This window comes from Uloborus diversus, chromosome 7 (genome assembly GCF_026930045.1).
Source record: "Uloborus diversus isolate 005 chromosome 7, Udiv.v.3.1, whole genome shotgun sequence".
In the NCBI taxonomy this organism is placed as follows: Eukaryota; Metazoa; Arthropoda; class Arachnida; order Araneae; family Uloboridae; genus Uloborus; species Uloborus diversus.
This window is the reverse complement of record NC_072737.1, coordinates 71,618,677-71,643,591: the sequence shown is the minus strand read 5'-3', so window position 1 is coordinate 71,643,591 and position 24,915 is coordinate 71,618,677. Positions and strand designations below refer to the sequence as shown.

Below are 24,915 nucleotides of genomic sequence, written 5' to 3'. Positions count from 1 at the left end.
CCAACAGTCAAATAAACGAACTCTACTCGCGGCAACATATAATTGTCCTTGCGAAAGCACTGAACGTCGTAATAATGCGCCAATTTTATCAAAAGTTTCACCTTGAGATTTGTTTCTAGCTTTCACAAATGCAGGTATTATTGTGAGAAGAAGGTAATTTTATCGAAACTGAAAGTCCTCCCTCACTCCGTAAAATGATTTATTTAAATAATTAAATCGCAAAAATATAGTCAAAATGAAAATATTTTAAATTCTCGTAGTTACCCAAAAAGCCTCAATAATAAAAATAAATGCAAGAATTTCATTTTTTTTTAACGCTCAAGCGAGAAATGGCGACACGTAATATTGTCCAGCAATCTCTTCACGCTAACTATGTCGCGTGAAAAATCAAATAAAAATGAATTTTCTCTATCTTATAATTGCTTCTAGCTCCTTTTCTAGTCATCTTAGGGGGTTTTAAGTTTTTAGCCGTAAAACGGGGGTAAATGTTTTTAAGTATTTTTCACGAGCTTTCCAACCATTCCAAGCTCGAAGCACTAACATGCATTTTTTGTGAAGAAAAAGCGGTTTAAAAAACGAATTAAAAGTTAATGTTTCACGCTTCCAACAATTAATTTCAATAATAGAAAATGGATAAAATTAAAATTTTTGAGTTTCGCTAGCTAAAAAACGCTTACAACTTTTTTCTAGTGGATTTAGGGTATTTCACTTTGGGCACCCTGACAATTTTTCGTTAGGAGTATTTTTAAAGAACTTGCCAACCATATCAAATTCAAAGAAATTGGACCATCCGTTTGCGTAGAAAGAGCCATTTAGGACGAAAATGCGTAAATGCATTTTTATTTAATATCTCCGTTAATTAGCGTTCGATTTCAAAAATATTTATTGTTGACACTAAAACTCGGCAATAGCAACTGAACAAAAAAAGAATGAAGGAAATCGGTTCACAAACAGAGGAGAGATCGGTACCGAAGAAAACGGCTTGCCTATTAATATATAAAGATGAGTTCATTTTTTCAATTCCTTTTTTTTCTTTTGGAATGCGATTAAAGAATTTTTTAATGGAAAAAAATATATTGTCTGCATTTTTTAAAAAATATGCTGTAACTTTATTTGTTCGTTTATTTGTTTTTTACGCATCTATTTCTTTAGCTGAGCTAGACATATTTCATTTCTAAAAATCAGCCTAAAATGTTAAAAAGTTATGTTTGAAATGATTTGCGATTTTTGCTAATTTTGAGAATATTAATCAGATACTAAAAAGCCGATATTGCGAAAATAGGCTCGTTTAGTTCTGGACGAAACTTATTGTTCATTATACAGTAAAAATATTTATTTCCCGTAAAATATTCTGCTATAGTTTACACAAAAGAAAGAAATAAATAAATTAAAGTAAAAATAAAAAGTGCATCAAAATAAATACATTTTATATCTAAAACCAAACTGTTTCCATTTCTTTTTTTTTTTTTTTTTTTCAAAAATTAAGCACTTCGGACATTATTCTTTCCGTTCCAAAAAATAGAAAAAATAATTGTTAGTATACTTCAAGAAATAAATAAATAAATAAAATAAAAAATGGATAATAAAATATCATCTAAAATTTAAAAAAAATGTTCATCAAAATCGTAAGCGCTGCTCTTTTTTTTTAATTAAAAAAAGTCACTCGTTGCCAATAAATAAATAAGTAAATAAAAAAAATAAAAACAAATCATCTCAACAATCATTATTTCAGAATAAAAATCAGGGCTGCGCAATAGAAGTCGGAATAATTTTGGACTGAGTCAGAGAAAGAGTTGGAGTCGGGCGTAGAAGAGCTTAAAACTCCAAGAAAAGGAGTCCCCCCGGTCATTTTTCCTCCGATTCGGCATTCCTGCTAAAGCTGCTGGGCGGTCATTCCAAGCTCGTCAGCTTGCGAGATCGAGATTCTCGCTCACGTGATTGATTGGTTGTGACGTAGAAATGACGCAAAGTAATATTCTAATCTACTCGAACTTAGCTTGCGGCTAGGTTCGAGTAGATTAGAATACTACTTTGCGACACTTCTAGGTCACAACCGATCACATGAGCAAGAATCTCGATCTCGCAAGCTGACGAGCTTGGAATGACCGCCCAGAGTCAGGGCTGGAGTCGGAGTCAGACTGGTTTTGGCGCACAGGAGTCGGAGTTGGGTGTTTGTCATTTCCCCACCGAGTCCACAGTCCTGGTAATACCATTTGTGCTAAGAAATCATTTTAATTTGATGCAGTCATATTTATCTCTAACTCGCGTCTACGAAATATGATATTTTGATTTTTATTTATAACTTTTTTTCTATTTCTTGAAACCAAAAATTGAAAACATACATGTATGGAACAAAATAATAGGAACACCCAGCTAAAGTTGAATCTTTTTTCGACGGCCCAATAAACGACCGCCGCGTGTTGCAACAGTTTGCCACCAAGTGGCGGTGGCAAGGAAAGTATCAACCAAGCATTTGGCAGGGTGAGGGTTCCGTGGATAAATTCTGCATCTAGCAAAGTGTGACTGTGTCCGACCTCTCCGACGTGAAAAAAGGCATGGTAATTGGAGCTCATCTCGCTGGAACGTCAGTGCTCAAAACAGCAAGTGGATGTTTCAAGGACCACTGTGTCAATGGTTATGACAGCCTATACAAATCTGGGAAAGGTGTCTTCTGCAAAGCACTACAGTGGGCTAAAGTCGAAGTTGAAGGATCGCGGTAGACAAGTGTTGAAGAGGATTGTCCCCCGAAAACGCAAAACAACACTGCCGCAGATAATGTCCAAAATAAATACAAACCTTCAGAGCTTCGTATGAATGAAAATTATTCAACGGGAGTTGCATGCTGCCCACATTCATGGAAGTGTAGCTATTCCAAAACCGTTAGTTTCGACACAGAATGCTATGAAGAGACAACAGTGGTACAGAAATCTCCTAAACTGGACACAACAGCACTGGGATGCATTTCATATAATAGCTTGGTTCCTACCGTGAAGCATGGATGGGGTTCTGTGTCGATGTGAGGAGCAATATTATCTTCCCGTGGATTTGGGCCTCTTGTTGCTCTGAGATGGAAAATTACACTTGAACATTATCGAACTATACTTGCCGATCATCTTCCCCCCTATGCTTCAGACTCTCTTTTGGGGAGAACGTCTTATATTTACAAGAGAACGCCACTTTTCACAAGCACAAGTGTTTAAATGTGGTCACATAAGCATGACTATGAAGTGGAACATCTAACGTGGTGTCCCCAGTCGGTTCATACCATATTTCGCCTCCGTGACATCTTGCCTCGGACTGTCAATATGAATGGGGCGAGGGGTGCTTAACAATGAACAATAGATATCGGGAAAGCCGAGTTGACAGTTGATGAACTTGCCTCTTATTTAGAAAGGGGGACGCTTTGGTAGGGATTTTAAAAGGGATTTTTCATCGGACTGACCTGAGATCGCACCATTGGGGGAGGAAGCTCTTCCCCTAACCAAGCAGAAAATTTGTCTACCCCCGTTGGAGCTGAAATCTGCGTGGAGGATTTTGGTAACCTCTTCCCTGTTTGGCGAGAATTTCTTGACCGAATGGCTTGAGCAGAGAAAAAAGTTGCCAATAAGATTGCGAATTAGTTCTGCCAAAATTTATCATAGTATTTCATTAATTTTACTATTTTGAAATATAAGTAAATATTTTTTATAATTTTATTTAAAAATTTCGTTTAAATTTAAATGTTTAGGCGAGACAAGTGGACTGTATTATACGTTTTTCTTATTTTTTCCACTACCAAGTCAGAAATTTAAAATTAAATTGATGTTCTACACTTATATTTTTGAATTCCAGAAAATACAATTAGTGGTCAATACAATTGCAAATAAAACTTTAAAAAAAATGAAGATATTTCAACAAGCATGCATAGCAGTTTGGAATAGGTAAATTTAGCAAATGTTTGTTTTAATAATTTCATGGTATTAGAAGATAAAAGAATAATACGTGTCAAGAGTATTATTTATAGCTATTGCATACGACAGTTTCTAAAACAGAAAAAGATTCTTTTTCTATAAACATACATCGCTAAAGATTAAAGTAGAAATATTTAAAATATAATTTACCCCACAATTACTACAATAACTGTGACTCGTCATTCTCCTACAAATTATTAAAAACTAAACTTAAGATACCAATTATGTACAGATAGTAAGCAGAATCTAGTAACAATAATTACAATGTACGACAATGTTAAAGGAGGAAAAGGTGGTCATATTTGGATTCAAGGGGACAATTTGCATAAGAATCGGTAAAAATTTTATCAGAAGCATTTTGAAGTTTCTTTCTTTTTTTTTTTTTTTGGCCGTGAGGTGTTATAGGGACAGATTTTAAAACTTTTAGTTCATATTCGCAAGCATTTTTACTACTTTTTAGTGCATAAAATCCAGATTCTAACAATCACAATTTCATTTCGATCCTGTTATTTTTTCTTTTTTTTCCCGTTATTTTATGACTTACTTAGATCGCTGTTGTTGATCCAAATTCAAGAGTTTCATGAAAATAAAAGGAAAAGAAGGTGCTATTTTTAAAACCGTTTAGTTCAAGTTAGCAAAACATTTCTTATAAACAATTCGATATCATCTTCAATATTACCATTTTAGGGTCCTCTTCCTTTTTTGTAAATGTATGAAATAGGTATATTTAAAAATGTATAAGCTATTGCCCAATCTATAATAAATACTTTTACACGTTTAAAACTTTTACAGAAAAAAAAATTATAATATTCAGAGTTCGTTTTTTGACGTCAAAAACCTGTTCTGACATGACATGTCGAAAACTCGAAAACTTTCCAACCCTATCGTAAACTGTCAAATACTGACATTATTGGCAAATACAGTGATTATTGATAATATTTATAAACACAAGTTTCTTGCTCCATACCATAAGGTATAATGCTGAAAAATTGTTCAACTATAATTTACACATCAAATCAATTATATCAACTAAAAATTAAATTAATAAGTTTTATATAAATAAATTTATCAATTTTCCTTCATAATGATTTGCTATGCTGTAAAAAGCTGAGAGTATTAAAACCAGTTGTAAAAGTAGTTCTGTTTTAATTTTTTAACAGTTGTTACTATTAAAAACAATTTGTTACAGTAATTTTATCAACCTAAAACTCCATCTGCGCCAGGATTTATGTCTTTTTTCTTTTGAATAGAAGTAAATTTAGGATGATCAGCACTCAATGCTTAATTATAAATTTTCTAAATATTTAACATATTATAAGCAATTTTTTGGTAGTGGGCGGCAGGTAATTTTCGCCCAGGCGCTGTTATGTCTTTAGGATGGGCCAGCTGATAGAAATAGAAAGGTTTTAAGCTCAAATTAGACAAAAAAAAAGAAGAAGAAGAAGAAGAAAAATCCAACTGTTTCTTAACTTTGATACTGATATTTGTAGTGTATTTTTAGGAGGGCGCAGCGCCCTGTCCCTTTTAAGTAAACATTAAGCGCCTTCTTTATCCCTTTGAAGTTTTTTCAAAACAAAAAAACAAAAAACAATTTTTTTCTTTGCGCGCGAGAGAGAAAGCTTAGGCAAGAAACGAAAACTGAAACGAAACTCCCTTGCCTCCCCGTCCACAAGAATTTAATTTGAATAGATTTTAATTTCCTCATTTTTTTTTTAAGTTTTTCGAATTAACCGTAAAAAAGCTCTTTATTATTTGAAATTTAACTACTTATATAAAATATTTCGGTTTAAAGGCATATGCAGTACAGAAATGTAAAAAACGCCTTTATGTGACAAAATTTATATTTAAAGTGCCCTTTTATCTGGAAGTACCCTTCCCCCCCCCCTTTGATTTGAGAGAAACACTATATTTGGGAAGTATATTTGGCTGTTTATATAATACTAGGGATCTACCTGCGACCTCTAAAAATTCAAAGGTCCGAAAAGTCACCTATACTCTCACATTTTCAGTTGTTAAGCGATTGATTTTATCTTCTAAAATGTCATTCAAAAATATTTTTTTTGTAGATGAAGGCCTTATCAGTACCACCTGGGGGATTCAATAGTAGTATCTAGAGATTAAGCTGGAATGCTTCTAGAAATGTTAAGGCAGGTGCAAATTCCTGAAGTTATTTGTAAAAACATTTCCAGGAAGCAACGTGTAGTTTTAAAGCAAAATGCTTTCTTCGACTCTAAAGATCTTTTAAAGAATGCATGTACAACAATTAGGGAATTAGATGCACCATCTTGTTCATACACAATTGTTTCTTGTTCTTAGGGTTATAATTTTCCTCTCTCAGTCTCTCTCAACTCGTCCTTTGCTCTATAATTCAGAACTAGTTTAGTAAAGACTTTTCCTTCAATATTTTGAAAATCAGGAAAAAAAATTGTCTATGTTATGCACACAAACATTCATACTTTTACTTATATCGCTTTCTAAGACTGCTCCTTCAATATTGTGAAAATCAAGAAAAGAAAGTGATATCGTCGCCTCAGAGCAACATTTAGATATCTAATCCCAGAAATAACACTACGACATCTTACTGCTGCTCTGAGGCAACGATATGTTATACACACAAACATTCATACTTTTACTTATATCGCTTCCCGAAAACAATATTGACACAGTGGGGGGGGGGGGGGGACCATCATAGGCGAAAACCAAGGTTTGACGGAATGCTACCTTTAACTGATTTGTTCTCTTTTTTTTTTAGTCTAAAGTAATACGTATTGTATATTTGAAGTACCAACAGTCTTCTGCTAAACTATGAAATTGTACTAGTATGTGTCACTGCTGATGCCGTTTATACGTCGCCACACACCTCGCGAATTTTGTGGTAAGAAAGAACATTAAGTTTAGCTTTTAAATCAATGATTAGAACATTTTTTTCAAATATTTCAGATGAGTCACTTCTGTTCCGTGGGCGCAACATACATAATTTGATCTTGAGATACAATTCGTTAATATTTAAAGAAAACGCATAAAGAAAGGGGCATCCTCTCGCTGCTGAACATACTTGACGCTTAAAGGTTATTTTTTACTCTATATTTCATTTTGATTCAAGAGCTTGCTCATTTAGTTTTTTAAAACTATTACACATTATTTTTCTTGCTGCCTTTTAGTTTTTACGTGCTCTGAACAATTTTACGGAAAAGCCGTCATTTTATCCATCTAGTGACAGCTCATGTATTCTTTATCTTTACTAATAATAAAGCTGAAAGTCTGTCAGGATCTCTGTGACGCGCATAGCGCCTAGACCGTTCGGCCGATTTTCATAAAATTTGGCACAAAGTTAGTTTGTAGCATGGGGGTGTGCACCTCGAAGCGATGTTTCGAAAATTCGATGTGGTTCTTTTTCTATTCCAATTTTAAGAACAAAATTCTCATTAGATGGACGAGAAAAAAACGAAATTATCATTACGTGAAACCGTAACCAAGCCAATTGGCGAGAAAATTCACCATACATTATATACAGGCGAACCAAAAAACCTTTTTAATTTTCTATTACGGGCAAAGCCGTGCGGGTACCACTAGTTTGTTATAAAGTATTAAAATTCAAAGGTAATGAACAAAGTTTTTGACAACAATTTCAATAGAATTGTGTTCATTACCCTTTGAAATTACTATTTGATGTAAAACATAACATGTAAAACATGACATGACAAAACATGACATGTGCGGGACAAATTGTTCATTTCTTTGAGGAATGGCGCCTTAATACGTCCTTACTGAGACATAAGATGCAGTTTTCATTTTTTTTTTTTTAATTTCTATTTTTATATTTCAGGAGTTCAATTTTATCTCTACATAGTATAAAATGAAGTCACCAAAAAGCGTCTGTGTGTTCGACAACTCGCCGGTTCGAAAAAAATTCGATGAATAATTCTTTTTTTATTCCAATTTAGGCCCAATTTTCACATAAATTCCCGAACATGGGGGTGAAAAATTACTTGCACATATTAATATTATGTATCAGTGAAAGGAGTAGAACTTCCCGCGTTCTACGCAATTTGTTTCAATGCTCTAACTTACTTACGGCTGGGGTTATTTGTTTTCTTAGCTCAAATTTGTTTAGGCTTAGCTGAAATTCAGGCACTACTTTCTTTATTAAATCTATCAATAAAAAGTGAAGGAATTGTACCACAGTTTTCTTTTTGACACCATTGTAAAAAGCGACATTTTTTACTCCAGATCTATCTCGACTTACGGTCGAAAACTAAGCTTCTATCTCGAAAGGAAAAAAAGTTACAAGCCGTTTTAAATTAAGTTCAAAAAATCTCATTTCCATTCAAATTGTTAACCATTTTCTTTCGCATTTTAATTCCTTAAATTTATCTTATTTTGTTTTTCCATGGTTACGCTTTTTAAATCCATCTTTCTCGATTTAATTTCTTTAAAGTATTTTAATATCTGTCGTCATTGATTGGGAGGAAAATTTTGCATGATGTTTTTTTTATTTATTTATTTAAGCCTGATTGTTGAATATACGTTACTTGACACAATTTTTATTTTCAAGGTGGACCGGGCAAAGCCGGGCAACGCAGCTAATCTATATATATATAATGAGTCTGGTCAGTTTACAGCAAATATTGCCAGTCAGGAAACTTTAATGGAAACCATTACATTAATACACAGTCCAGTCACATTAATGTGACCATCTGTCAAAAGCCAGAATAACCACCTTTCGCAGAGCGGACTGCTGCGAGACGTGCAGGAAGAGAGTCACTTAGGTCCCTGAAGGTGTTCTCTGGGATGTTGAGCCATGCCGACTCTAATGCCGTGGCCAGCTGCGCTAGATTACGCGGTTGAGGATCCATGGCGCGAACAACTCGATCGAGATGGTCCCACAAATGCTCGATTGGGTTTAAGTCAGGTGAGTTTGCTGGCCAGGGGAGGACGGTAAACTCATCCTGGTGCTCTTCGAACCACGCACGTACACTGGCAGCTGTATGGCACCTCGCATTGTCCTACTGGAAGATGCCATCATCCTGAGGAAAAACAATGCGCATGTAGGGGTGGACATGGTCCGCAAGGACAGATGCGTACTTGTATTGATCCCTCGTGCCTTCCACAATGATCAGTGAACCCAGAGAATGCCAGGAAAACATTCCCTAGACCATAATGCTCCCGCCTCCAGCTTGGACCGTTCCGGCAATGGTTGCAGGGTGGTTCCTTTCAGAGGTTTCACGCCTTATACGCCAACATCCATCTGTCCGATGGAGCATAAAACGCGATTCATCTGAAAACGCTACCTGTTGTCACTCAGTGGACGTCCACCTGCTGTACTGGCGTGCAAATTCTAGCCATCGTCGTCGATGAACAGCAGTCAGCATAGGTGCACGAACCAGGCGTCTGCTTCGAAGGCCCAGACGCAGCAATGTTCGTTGAATAGTAGTTTGGGAGACACTTTTGGTAGCCCCTTGGTTCATTTTGGTGGTCAGTTGCTCAACGGTAGCCTGTCTATCTGCCCGAACGCATCTCCGCAACCGTCGTTCGCCTCTGTCATCTATGGCCCGTGGTGCACCACATTTGCCACGTCGCTGATTTTGGACAGTCCCATTTTGCCATGCACGGTACACTTTTACCACGGCGGCACGCGAACAGTTCACAAACTCAGCCGTTTCGGAAATGCTTCCACCCTTGGCCCGAAAGCCAATGATCATGTCCTTTTGGACGTCGGATAAATCGCTTCGTTTCTGCATTACGCCTACGATTGAAATGTTTTCCGAAGCCCTCACACACCCTTTATATATGCTCAACTGCACTGTGCTGCAACCTGCCTTCTGTGATTGGTTATTTAACTCTGACGTGGAAAGTAAGTGGTGGTCACATTAATGTGACTGGACTGTGTATTTATTTGTAAGGCATTAACAAATGATATTAATTGAAATTATTTATTCAATATAATGAAAGAATCTTGATAAAGTAAAATTGTAGGTGGAAGCTTTTTTTCTTTTTGTTTAATCAGATTTCAATAGACGATTTTTCAAAGCATGTGAAGATTTTGAAATTAAAAGTTTTTTTTTTTTTTTAAAGAATGTAGGCATGTTGCTTCAGTTGTCATTATTGTTATTATATTACTGTTTTTTTTTTTGCACAATCCCTATTCAGAATCCGCTTTCTTTTCCACCTGACTGAATTTTTATAGACCTCTGATCGGGGTGGTTGAATTAATAATACAAATCAAATCACTAGGGGGGGGGGGGAGAAAAATTGTTACAAAGTAATCCGACTTTTCGAATTCTGTACGAGCCAGAGCAATAAATTTCTCATTAAGGCTAATGGTTATTCTAAAAAAATTGCGATGCACTGGTAATATTAAAATGAAGACATTCGTCAAATAGTATCGCTCGTCTATCATTTTTGCTATTAGAAATACAGTGCACTTCCAATGTCCTTGCTGTCCTCAAGAAATATGATAATTTAAATAGTAGAATAAGGCTTGTTAGGACAAAAGAAAAGGATATTTTTTTTTTATTTTTGGGGCGGGGGCGGCGTCTCCCGTTTTCGCCGAGGGTGGCAAAATTGCTTGATAGCCAGACCCCTAGTGATAACGATCTATTAGTCGGTCTATAAATCGCGATTCTAATCTCAGCTCTGTCAAAAGGAGATATTTGGACGCTTTTCCTACAAGTTTTGCCACGGTTTTATCAACAATGATTTTTGAAACTGGAAAAATGATAATAATAAAAGGTAGTTAAATACTTTTTTTCCAGATGCGACTTTTTTTTTTTTTTGCTTTTTTCAAAATTAAGACGACAATAATGTGCATGTATTGCACCGTAATACCGTAATGAACTCAAAATAATTTCTACTTACGTTTCATTTCTTTTCGCCAACAAAACTCATACTGATAAAGCTACAGTAATGTCAACCCCTACGAAATTGAGATCATTCTACATTCCGCCGGGGGGGGGGGGTGGATCTCATGCTTGGAAACAACTTTTCTCTTTTACCAACCCTTTTTAGGGTTGTTTTGGTGCGTAGGGGAAAAAGAGCCGGTTAAGGAAAAATTTAGGGGAAAATATCCCGCAAATGTACCTAGTTGACCCCCCGTGGGTTTGATTGACACCCAATCCAGCCCATGAGGAGGTACCCACTCATCAAATCTGGAGGCGAAATGTCCGAGACACCCCCCAGTCCCCTGATCTGAACATCATTGAGCCTTTGTGGGGTATTTTAGACAACTTAGTCCGCGCGCTGTTTCCTCCTCCATGTAATATATCTGAACTTGAGGCGGTTTTGCACGAGGAATGGGTGCGAATTCTAATGAACTATATTCAAGCCCTTTAATTGGATGCTTCACTTGCCAGATAGATTAACTCCATAAAACAAAAATCGAGAAAAGTGATGAAGATGATAGTGTTATCTATAGGAGTGAATAGGCCTTCATATTATATTTTCTGCCATCACATGGTCAGAAATATACTGAACAAAACTTTAATATAAATTCACATGCTAAGCATTGATATAGCACTATTAAAGCAGAAATGATGATTTTTTTAAAAAGTGGAGTTAATTGATTTGGCATTTGAGGCATTTATTTGCCTCATCGAATACAAGCTTTCATTCAGGCAAAGGGTGGCCCAACCCCTTATTAATAAAAGATTGATTTTTTTCACACATGTTCCTATTATTTTGTCATACACCTGTATGTTTAGCGCCTTCACAAGTTTTTAAAATTTTTTGGTGCCAAAAACAGTTTTTTGCTTTCTCGTTAAAGTTAAAAAACTTGAATTGTTCCAAAAATACCCTTAAAATAGCGAAATTATAAAAATAATTTCTGTGCATATTCTTCATTAAGAGCTTTGTCTAACTACGTTTGTTTGAAGCCAATCCGCATTTAAGTTGCGAATCTATACTTACTATCTACCTTAAGTTTCTCCGTATGAGCTAATGTTAAGTTTTATTATTATTATTATTATTATTATTATTAACAAAACACACATACATAAAGTAAGCAAAATAAAATAAAGTAAAGTTAAAACATACAAATTATAAAACATAAATTACAAACGTCATAACAAAAGAAAATCTTGATTATAGTTCATCATGAATCTGTAGTAAATTCAACACTAAAGAGCACCAAAGGCACTGTCCGCAATGTTATTTAATTGGTTTAATCTGGAGTACAAACACAAATATGTATTAAACAGTATAATATTTACAAATTAATTTTACACAAGTAATAAATATTTCACACAGAACAATAATTCGACTGTTAGACTCTAGAAAAAAAAATAAAAAACACAATAACTAGCATTGAAACATTTTATAGTATAAAAAATACAATACAAAATCCCCCCCCCCCGGTTGGCAGGTCAGTATAATTTATCAATTCTTCTCATTCCTAACATCTTCCGTTAGTTCATTAAATAGCCGCGGTGCCAAGGAACATAACTGCTTTTTAATTATCGTTTTATTTAGTTTTATAACTTTATATTGTTTACCTGAAATTCGAGTATTATATTGTTTTTCATTAGTTTCAAACCAGTTATTGTTGTTATGTAAAAAATACAATATTCTCTGTGCATATATTTCTCTGATATTATAGATTTTCTCTAACTCTTGTAAAAAAATAGCATCGTTTTTATTAAATTCTTGTTTAGATCCATAGATTATTTTCAAAATTTTTGCATAAGTTCTATTTAAGTTGGTAAGATTTGTTTCATACTCACCTCTCCATGCACAAATACCATACGTAATTATCCAGTTTATCCAAGCATAAAATAAACATATAAGAAACTTTTTCCCAGCTATATTTCTCAATAGATAAAGCCAATGTGTTCTACCTCTTAATTTCTTCACAAGTTTATCAGTATGGCATTTCCATTTTTAATTTTCACTAAAAGTTATACCCAAATAATTCATATTTTCGACTCTTCATATGGTAGGACAGTTACAGTTATTTGTGCAATCACATGTTGGTTCGTGACATTTTATGCCTAAATCAATTTTATTAATTTCTTTCTTTTTTAAATCAAACTTTATATATTTTGTTTTATTTATATTAAGAGATAACATATTGTCAGTTAACCATTTATTTATAGCAGTTAAATCAATTTCTATTTGGTTTTTTATATCATCAATGCTTCTTGCACAATATGTTAATGCTGTATCATCTGCATATAGAGTAATTGTACCGTATAATTTAATGTATGACGTGTCATTAATATACACTGGTGTGCAAAAATTAAGGACGAGACGGTTTTTTTCAATATAACTTTGTACAAAAGCTTTCCAAATCAACACATTTAATACCGTAAGATCCCCAATACGTAAGGGCATGTGTAATGTAAGCAACACTTACTAAAAGAGAAATCAGAGGGATAAAAAGAAGCTTTATTGAAAAAGTAGCATGGAGCGCAATGCGACTGAAGGCCGAAACATCCCTGTGATGGGTGTCCAGCAAGAAACATCCGGTCTTTAGTAGGGGATATGATCTCCCCCGACTGCTAGGCAGGTTTCACAGCGTCTGCCCATGCTGAGAATGAGGGTGTCAATGAGTTGTTGAGGCATTGCTGCCCATTCGTCTTGCAGCGCCAATCGAAGCTCCCGAATCGTTACTGGTGGTAAGGTACGAGCTGCCAAGCGTGTGCCTAGAAAATCCCATACATGCTCGATGGGATTGAGATCCGGAGATCATGCCGGCCAATCCATACGTTCAATATCCTCACTCTCTAAGAGCTGTTCGGTAGCTACTGTGCGATGACATGGTGCATTGTCGTCCATTAAAAGGAACTGCGGACCCATAGCGACTCTAAAAAGACGCACATATGGAAGAAGAATCTCGTTAAAATAACGGGTCCCGTTGACTGAACCTGCGTCGAAGATGTGAAGGTCTGTACGACTACCAAGCATGATGCCTCCCCAAACGAGAACACCGCGACCTCCATACCCGTCGCTTTCAATGATGTTCGAGAGATGATTGCGGCTTCCCCGCTCTCTCCAGAGGAGTATGTGATGAGAATCGCAACTCAGACTGAATCTGCTCTCATCTGTAAAGAATACTCGTCCCCATTCATTGTCTCTCCAATTCCGGTGTTCCCGGCACCACAGAAAACGCCTTCCCCGATGGGCAGGCGTTAGAGATACACACCGTATAGGGCGTCGTGCAAACAGACCACCACCGTGCAGTCTTCTGGCCACGTAAAACGCGATATCGGTCGTCCAGTCGCCTGTGTCGTGTGTCTAGCGATTTCTCCCGCTGTCTGCCGCCTGTTTCTTCTGGCCTGTAAGACAATATACCGGTTATCTGCGGGTGTGATTCCTCGTTGACGACCACTACTGAACCCCCGGATAGCTGTTCCTGTAGTTTAAAATTGTCTCCAAAGTCGTTAAACGATGCTGTGAGCAATTCCGAACTCTGCAGCCACACTTGTCACACTGCGGCCTTCCTCCAACTTCCCAATGATTCGACCTCGGGTAAAAGCATCCAGATGTCGTCTAACCGATTGATCTTTCGCCATTTCTCGCTGAGGCAGCAACTCGGTGTGATTTTAACTGCTATACGGCGTGCAATCTCTTTTCCAGAAATACTGATTTTACACCGACAACATGCTTTATACTACTCAGACACTCCCCCATTACGTCTGCCTGCATATCTGCGCATGTGCTACCGTACATCACCTTACTTAATCTCCTGATTGGTCTTTCTGTCCGCTCTGCCTCTTCGTTCAGCTGATATGCTAATTTTTCGACTTCGTCCTTAATTTTTGCACACAGTATTCATCTCTGAAGGACTCCCATTTTTGTCGTTTTATATTTGCTTATACAGTTATTTAGTTTTGTTGCTTGTTTTCTGTCCCTGAGATAGGATAATATCCATTTGTAAGGTATTCCTCTTATTCCAACATTGTATAACTTTTTTATCAAAATCTTTATGCTCACACTGTCAAATGCTTTGCGTAAATCCTAGAATACTGCTGAAGTTTCATAGTTTTCGTTAATGCCCGCATAAATTTCACCTGCTAATTTTAATACAGCTTTTTCGGTATTTCTGTTTTGTCTAAATGTATTGTGCGTTATGGAAAAAATCATATTTTTCTAAGAAATTCACCAACTGAGAGCTATAACACTTTTCCAATAATTTTGAGAATATTGGAAAAACTGAGATAGGTTTGAAATTATTACAGTCATCTTTAGCACCTGATTTGTGTATCGGTGTAATTATTGCTTTTTTTAGATCTTCTATGAACTCACCTCTTTGTAGACTAATATTGATGATTTTTGTCACAATTTCAATATGATAATTAGCAACTATCTTAAGTGCTTTACTTGTAATTCCGTCATGTCCCGGTGTTTTGTCATTTTGCATATTACCAATAATATTTTTAACCTTACATATTTCCACTGGGTGAATATACATAGAATTTGTTCGGTGTGTGATGTTATTATCATAGTTTGATGCTCTATTGCCGTTTATTTCCTAACAACAATTTGTAAAAAAGTCATTAAATTTTTCAACCGGTTCATTGCTATTATCTACATCGATGGAATTCTTTTTCTGAACCCCTGTAATATCTTTAATAATATTCCATTGTTTTCTTTCATCTTTCCCAGCATGGACAAATTTTTTTATGAAAAAAGTCCTCTTTTTCTTTTTTAATGAACTTTTTTAATTCTTTATTGTATTCTTTATAATTATTTTTATATTCCTTATTACAAGGAAATTGGTTTTTTTTATATATAATTTTTCTTTTTTATTGATCATATTTACCAATCCATTACCAATCCAATACCATGTGTAATCCATTGTGTTTTTAATTTATTAACTTTTTTTATCTTCTTGTTTTTTTTCCATGGATTCCTTAATCTTATTGATAAAAGTGTTATAAATCTCATTTATCTCCATGTTTTCACCTATTAAGCTTGAGAAATTAATTTCTTTAATATCCTGTTCAAAAGTTCTATAATCGATGCATGTTTTAATTATTTGCTCGCTACTCCGATTACGTTTTAAATGTTTTTCTAATAATTTTTTGTTATCAATTTTTACTAGTAATGCATAGTGATCAGTTATTGTTGTTTTATGTACTGCAACTGTTACTGCCGTACATAAAACAACTGTCAATTCCATAATTACATTTATAAAAGACATGATCGATACAGGATAAGCTTAGGTCATTACACCTAGTTGGTAGATCAACATATTGCTTGAAACCCATAGTATACATAGTGTTAATACAATCATTCGTTGTCATGTTATTCTGTAAAGTATCAATGTTTATGTCACCAATATACAAAATGTTTTTACATACGATTCCTTTTACCTTTTGTTCAAGTTCTGATATCTATTAATTTATACTACATTCAATAGCCCTGTAAATAAAACTATAAAAAAAAATCAAGTTCCCTGTTATGCAAGTATGATGCCTCAGCAGTATTCATTAATATACTCTGATCAGAAAAGTAGTATTTCTCTTTAATATAAGCTATGACTCCCCCTGATCTATTTCTTTCTCTTGTATTATAAAGTTTGTTATACCCCTTAAGATTATAATTTTCAATTTCACATTCCTTAATCCACATTTCACTTAATAACAAAATATCTATATCCATATTTTCAGTTATTATTAAGAGTTCATCCAAATTTTGCCTTATGTTCCTTATGTTTAGATGATAAATGTTTAACATCGCTGTATTGTCTTTTATAAGAAATGTCTCTGCTTCGCCCACGTTATTTAGTTCAGTGATTTTTTCAATTGAATCATAATCCATGAACACCCATTCACCTCTCTTAAGATCATGGTCTTCTATCGCACAAAAACTGGTCCGTATTATTTCTCAATTTATCCAAGTCCTCTTTCCTCCTTATCTGTATTACTCTATCATTATCTTTGGTAGCTTTGAGCCATATATTACGTTTGAGAATATTTAAATCTCACTATAATAGGTTTTATTTTATTTTTACTTTACGTTGGAGCTCGGTGCATATTAATTATTTCACATTTTTCTTTTAGATGCAACTCAGTAGCCATCTTTCCAATTATATCATTCAGATTCTCTCCTTTTTCTATGTGTTTAAATATGAACAAAAAATTCTTCAAATCAAAAGGAAAATGTCTTTACATATTCTTCATCAGAAGTTTCAAGTTTGTTTAAAGTATATCCGCCTTCATTCTGCCTTAAATTTTTTAACCCCCAAAAATTGAAAAATTCTGCAGATTTTAAATATTGGAAAAATTATTATTCGAAATAATAGAGTTATTAATAAAAATTGAAATACCATATCCCCTAAAAGTGACATTGACGCAAGTCAGAGATAAATAATAACAGAATAAAATTTAAATAAATTCAAAGTGTCCAATTTTTTACCAGGACTGCAGAGTGAGAGAAAGATCGACTTGCTCACCTCCGACTTCGACTTCTAAATTTTGAGAGCCTTTTCGACTTCGACTCCTGTATCCCACAATCAGTTTGATTCTGACTTTACAACTTCGACTGTGATTCTTCGGTAGAAATACAGACTCGACGGAAAATGACCGAATCCAACTCTTTGGATTTTTAAAACCTTTGACTCCTTCGCACCAAATATGACTCTTTTTTCCCCAAAATCAGTCCGACTAGGATTCAACGACTATATCTCTGACCTCTCAAAGTTGGAAAAATGCAAATTCAGAGGGAAAGTGACTCCAACCCTTGGTGTTTTAAAGCCTTCGACTTCCAACTCTGACTCCGTTTCCCTAAAATCTACCTGATTCAGATTTTGACTCTGCATCATGAGCGAAATTACAAAATCGGAGAGAAAAAATTATCGTCTCCAACTCTTTGAGTTTTAAAGCCTTCTACTGATGACTCTGGCTCATTCTTCTTTACTTAAAAATCTGTCGAATACTATACGACTCCGAATCTACCTGGTTTTTACTGTGAAATATTGATTGTTCAGATAATTTATTTAAATTTTCATTTTAAAGTTAATTTAATAAACTTCGATTTAATATATTCATTTTATATTCGGCAACAGGAAAGAAAATGACATTAGGAGAGTGCTTTTTTTCTTCTTCTAAACAGAAAGAGCTCTGCTGATAATTTTTTATTTTATAATAAATACTATTTAGATAAGAGCACATTACATTTTTTGTTTATTTATTTTCTAGTACATTTATTTATTTCCTTTTTAGTTTTTTGCAAAGGGGAAGGAATTTTTTAATATTAGTTTGCTGCTAGGCAAGAGCTCCAGCTCAAAGGGTCATTTCGTGCTCCATGCATGTCCGTTTAATTTATGCTACATTTAAGAGGATCTGGGACACATTTTGAAAATTTTTTTTATTAAATACTTTAGAGTTTTGAAATTTTTTACACTGATTCACCATCTTTTAATAACAAAATCATAACATAAATACGAGGGCTGTTCAATTAGTAATAAAACTAAATTTATAAAAAAAAAAAAAAAAAAAAACAGAACAACTTTAATCGTCATAATTTGTTTGGTTTTGTTATGAACAACTTGTGCGGGACTAAATGCATTTGTTCCAACGTGCTATCCACTTCTTAAAATTTTGTGAACATTAAGTTTGTGAGAGCTTATTCAAAACCGCCTCCGCAGAGTTTAGATATGCTTTGTTGCTTTCAAAATGTTTGCCTCGTAATGGTTTCTTAAGTTAAGGAAACAGCCAGAAATCACTGATGTAAAATAATTCTTTGATTCGCCTTGATGGTAATAGCAGCAGTGTTAATCATTGTCTCTGCGATTGACGTTGAATGTTGTCACTCATGTTCAATATCTTCCATATTTTGCCTGCCTTCCTGAAAAGCTTTATGCCAGCAAAAAGTACTGACTCTAAACATTGGTTCATCGTTGAAAACTTCACGTATCATATCAAAGATCTCCGATGATGATTTTTGAAGACGAAAACAAACTTAAATCACATAACTTTGTTCCAACGACGCTTCCGTTTTGGGGCATTCCATGCAAGGTGATCTAGGGGTCCCCACTCGATCATCTCCGATTTGGATGAAATTTTATAGAGGGGTAGAGATGCCTTTGAAACTAATCAATGCAAACTTTCAGCTTCCTAGATCCAAATCCTGAGGATCTTAGGATCTCCGATAAATGTGATCCAAGATGGCGGATTAGCTTTTTGTGCCAAATTGCCAAGTTTACAGCAAGTTTACACAAAATTTTATCACACTGGAAGCCAGAAATTTTAGGTGCTTAAAGTTCTTTAGGTTCTTAAATTAAGTCAGTTGACGTGGAATGACTCTTTTGACTACTGGCTGCGTCTTGTAGACGCCGGTCAACAGGCTTCAATTCAATCACGAGATAATCAGGAACATGAGTCTGTACGCGCAAATTATTGGTAGCTTTTGTTAATGCAAAGAGCAGACATTTTTCATGCCACAGAAATTAAAATTTTGATGAGTGGTTTTGGGACTGTAACACTAGTCTTATTTCTCGTAGACGCCCGCCAGCATGCTTCAATTCAATCATATGATACTCAGGAACATGAGTCTGTTTGCGCCAACTATCGGTAGCTTTTATTAGTATAAGACAACAGACATTTTTCATGACACAGGAATTAACATTCCGATGAGTGGTTTTGCAGCTGTAAAATTAGTCTTATTACTTATTGAACAGCCTACGTATTTAAAAACAAAATTTTTCTTTAATTTAATTTTTTTTAAATAAAAAATGGGGTTGCTTTAAATTGCTATAATTCAAAATATTCTTGGTCAATTTTCATTTTTTTTTCAAATAATTATTCACAAATATCTAAGTTTTAATTTTTATTCTGCGATTTAAAAAATATCAATTTAATAAGAAGTAAAAAATAGTTGAAAAAAATTTCGAAAAATATTAGAAAATGTTTTTGAAAAAAAAAAGAAAAACATTTTTTTTTGCAGTAAACATTTTTTTTAAATTCGCCGAATAAAAAGTAAGTAACTGCTTGAAAAAGATATGCTTCAAATTTCATTACTTTATCTTTATCGGTTCCAGACTTATAAGAGTTTGAGTGCAAGAAATCGGGAAAAATTGCATCATGGAGAAAAACGCATTTAAAGTTACATGCAATATTAGTTAAATGCATGCAACAAAAATAATTTTTCTTTCGTTCTTAAAAAAGATGAGAACAAGATTCAAACCTCCTTTTAAGCAGAAAAAAACGGAGTAGTTCTGAAATGATTTTAAAAAAAAATGCAAAATTTGACGATTTTTGCATCCTGGACCACCTCTTTAAAACAGACAGAGAACATCTTAGAATAAAATGAACCTTTAAAATATTTACAGTGCCGCTTCTTGAGCTAGTAAACAAAACTGAATAAAAATTTATGTACGATTTGTAACTGTGAACGATATGACACAAAATATTGCAGCAAACAGCTGTAGAAACAGTAATTTCGAGCGAGAAAAAAATATAAAATTACATAGGATCATAAGTAATTTACTTTAAAATTTAGATGATTTAAATCTGGTTTTACGGTTTTTATCATGTAATTGGGTGAGCCAAAAAAAAAAAAAAGCTCTAGTTTCGGGAATGATGGACCTGTAGAAATGATAATTTTAAAAACATGCCGTTTATGAAATCCAGCATTCCCTAAAATATTCGTTTAAATTTCCCGTTATCCCGTCAAAACTGTTACATTTTTACAATACCCCAAATGTTCAGTTCATTTTCCTACCTTTACTCATTACAACTACTTTTCCTTTTTTGTAAAAATGTCTTAAACGTAACAATTAAAGCAAAGCTTTGCGTAATCAGTATATTTTTTTTTGTTTAGGATACGATCCATATGATTTAAAAGGTTGTAATATAGGCGTTTATCATGGGATTGTTAATCAAGATGGAAAAGAAATGTTCATATATACTAGAGCTGGTGGTCTAGAAGTAAACAATTTAGCTGTTAGTTGTCTTCGTGCAATGAATGCGAACCTGTTTTCTTCCATAAATGATTTTCATGGTAAGTCGTTTATCTCTTCATTCTTTACTTTACAAACTTATTACATTACTGATGAACTTTTAGTTCGACATTTCACCAACTTATAGTTTAACAGTAAAACTTTGATTTGGCAGTGGATATAATTGTGGAGTTTTTCTTTTTTTCTTTTTTTGTGGATAAGTCACTGAACTCGAAATCAGAGGGTTGCGGCTCGAAGCTCGAAGTCATAGGCCTGAACTCCACATGCGAGGAAAACCGACTGAAACCGAATGCGGCATCGGAAAAACGCCCCCCCCCCCCCCCCCCCCCCCCCCACCCCCGTTTCTGCTCGTCCGAAACGCGACTGAATCGAGAGTAGAAACATTTCTTTTTTTTTTTACTTGTGCCAGCGGATTCCGCATTCTAACAGCCAATAGGAGCTCGACTCCAGATTGTAAACATTAGCAATGGCGGCCACCGAAGTTGAACGTATGCTGTATCATGAATTTCTTTTACGGAAGAATTAAAGAAATATGTTTGCTGTTATTAACAACGAGAAGAAAATAGCGAGAAGATGCGCTATCATTGATTCAAAATGTGGCATTTGCGGTAAGTGGAATTTTTTGTGAACTCGAATCATAACTTTGTAATATTATGAATGTCTGCGTAGTTTCGTTTAATTGTATCAACATTCACTTTTCGCAGCTCCAGAAGCACAGAAAAAGGAAGTGATTAGAAAAAAAAAACAACAGATGGAAACTTTTTCATCACATGAATTGGTGGATGATGAATTTAATACTGGACTGGACTTACGCTTCTACGAAAGTACAAGGTTAGTTCTTTCATTTTGGATTTTGAAGAATCCTTCCGTCCTTTTTGCTTAATACATGTATTGATAGCCGTTTGTTTGTTCATTCTTTTCGTTCATTTGAGTTTTAAATCATGTAATGCCATAATTTTGATATTTTACCTTTCCAAAAGTTAATCTTCTGTACTCAATCACCGTAATGTAGTACAATGTTGTTTACCTTCTGTACCAATGTTGCGTTTGGTAGATCATACTTTGTTATGAAGTATTTTGTTAGCACATTGATGAAGCCAGAGAATAAAACTTTTCCCAACTTTTGCTTTTGAAGGAGTAGAATTTTCTCACCACTCTGCAGTCATTAATTATTCTATTGTGTTACTATATGTATATTTGTGTGTACAGAGTTTGACAGATAAAACATATTTGCTAATTTGAATGATTTTGTAGTAAAAACTTGGAAAATGTGTAGTTATAAGGTTTTCACTTAATATTTGCATATTGAATTAAGCACAAAAAGTGAAGTTTTTACATCTAGAAGAAAATGTAAGTACAAGGCGCTTTATTTGTCACAGTTTATGGTAAAGTGCAGTGGCATTCTGATAGATTTTGTTTTTAAGTAGTTTGACAAGGAGGTTTTTTTTAGTCTGTTGTGCAATAAATCCCGGGTGATACCAAAGCCCAGGATTTGTGATATTCCTGAATGAGGCCATTTAAAGGATGTTTCTTTCAGGTTAGTTTTTTTATTGAAATAAAGCATCTGAAGTTGGGTGAGACATTGTATATGTAACCGTTACACGTATTCACTTCGTTAACAAATATGATACTGTGGACCCTTCGTGCCACCATTCGCATCTGCCTACAAATACTCAGGGTCACCGAAAGCCAAGGCAGGATCCTAGTCAGTTTGACTGACCCCCAATTCCTTATAAAATTTATTAAGCACGCTACCCTGATTCTAAGCCGGGCCACTAGTTTCCAAATGGATTGAGAAGACCTCTAGTCATCCCTGTGAACCTTACATTTTGTCCATCATAAATGTTTTTTTTTTTTTTTTTTTTGAACGGTCACAAATTGCTTATGAAGCTCACTTGACCGAGGTTGATGCTGCACTGATTTTTCAGATTACCATGACAACGAGAATAAATCTAGCTCGTTTTAATATTTTATCAAGTAGACAAATTTTTGTCGCCACAATTTGTCATTACAAATTATTTGCATTCATACAAAGCTAAACTTAAGACTTTTTGACCTGAGCCCCTACAAACTCAAGCGGGACCAAACCTGGGTGGTGAGTTCTATGCCCTACACACGCGCACAGACATGCCTACTCACGCACATGCGCCTGCACACGTACACGTTTGCATACATAAACGTTTGCACACATGCACGTCTGCACACACACACGCCTACACACACACACGCCTACACACATACAAGTCAGCACACACAAACTCGTGATTGCGAAAAACATTATTTGAATTCAAGATGTCAAAAATCAAGTGCGCCTTCGTTTTTTCCCCCGCCTTCAAACCTCTGCACCATCGTTTTATTTATTTGTTTTTTATTTTTGGCGCCTTCTGGGTGGACCCAGTCCGCCCCTGCTCATGAGTTACTGCTCATTTTTGAAAGCCCGAGCCCGGTTGATATTTCTCGTATCAGAATTCGAGCCTGAGGAAAACTTCTTGCATCAAAAACTTAACCCGCAAGTCCCCAACATGATTGAATAAAATGTTAGTCTCAGATACTATTTTAAATCACCAAAATATGGGTACCGTAAAATGGTACAACTATGGGCCACTTTTCGATGTTTTCAATGAAAATTCCGTGTACGTCTTTGAGTTAGAAATTTGATTAATTTAGTAATGGTCGCTATACATCTCCTCTTTCGAATGAAATGTTTAAAAAATCTAAGTTGGCAAGAAGAGGAGGGGGAATTTTTTCCCCGTGGGGCCCATAGTTGTACCCATACCGGGTACAACTATGGGCCACCTCATTTTAATCTAGAGAACACAGTGAAAACTTGATCAGACCTATTATTTTCTGAGACTACATGTTGTCCTCTGCTTCAAACTGTATAAAGAATTTTTTAGTCCATCATTTACCTTTTTTTTTCAATTTTTTGAGACTTAATCATCACTTGTCGTCTTGAGTGATTAATAAAGTTCAACATGGTAAACGTAGGTAACGTTCTTTACTATCTGCGTAGGATTTGACATAGAAATATTTGAAAAGTAGAAAACTCTCATCAACTAAAGACTAGGTACTTATACATGGGTCTCAGAAAATACGTAGGTCTGTCAAGTTTTAAAATGAGATCAAAAAAAATTTTGAAAACTGAAATGTGAAATTACATTTCACATTCCAAATCTCATCAAAATAAATTATTTTTATAAATTATCTGAGTTTATATTTGGTCCGGATTTCAGTCAACACCGTCTGCAAAAACTCCTCGTACGGGCTCATACGGGCAATAGGGCCTTCTCCAAGCCTTCTTCTGTCTTTTCTCGCCATTATTTACAATAAATAACACAAGATATGACGAAAGCATCACCTACAAAAAATAAATAAAGTTCCAAGCCACTAAAAACCGTAAAAAATAGGTGGTCCATTGTTCTATCCCAACATTCCCATTTTCGATAAATGTTGAGAGCTTGTGAAAACTATGAAACATTTTAAGTCAACAAGCGGCTTAACTCATAACTGACAAATTAGTAAAGCAAATCTAAACTTACCAGATCTTGGAAAACAGTATAAGTGGTTTGTCCAAAGGAGACTTTTTGCTCTTCAACGAGTGAGTCGAATCACGCACTAAGAACGACTAAGTTATTTAAGGCATACATAAAAAAATATTAAATAAAAACAAAGAACCCGATTGCGTAAAAACCAAAAAAAAAAACTAAAAAGAAAAATTTATAAGCCCAGTAGTTAAGAATGCTATTAAGTACTACTGAATAACTACACCGTTGAAATAGTTTTATAACCGTACACAGATAAGATAAATCATAAATTCAAAAGCAGAATAGAAGGACGAACAGTCGGGACCCATTCCTTTCTGATTCAAGGAACCCCGTAAAATTTGAATGAGCCCCACTGTTGATCCTTTTATTCTGCCTTTAAATCTACGATTTGTCTTATCTGTGTACGGTTATAAAACGATTTTAACGATGTCGTTATTCAGTAGTACTTAATAACATTCTAAACTACTGGACTTATACGTTTTTCTTTTTAGTTTTTTTGGTTTTTACGCAGTCGGGTTTT

The 24,915-nt window shown here is 34.8% G+C and overlaps 1 protein-coding gene across 1 annotated transcript in view; it reads left to right on the top strand.

Moving 5' to 3' along the window:
• LOC129226004 (fatty acid synthase-like) overlaps window positions 1–24,915 on the top strand; it is an 81,412-nt gene that overhangs the window by 31,365 nt on the left and 25,132 nt on the right. Inside the window, exons 4-5 of the mRNA XM_054860579.1 lie at window positions 20,712–20,891; window positions 21,555–21,681. Of these exons, the coding sequence (XP_054716554.1) occupies window positions 20,712–20,891; window positions 21,555–21,681 (307 nt within the window). The remainder of the gene's footprint in view (window positions 1–20,711; window positions 20,892–21,554; window positions 21,682–24,915) is intronic.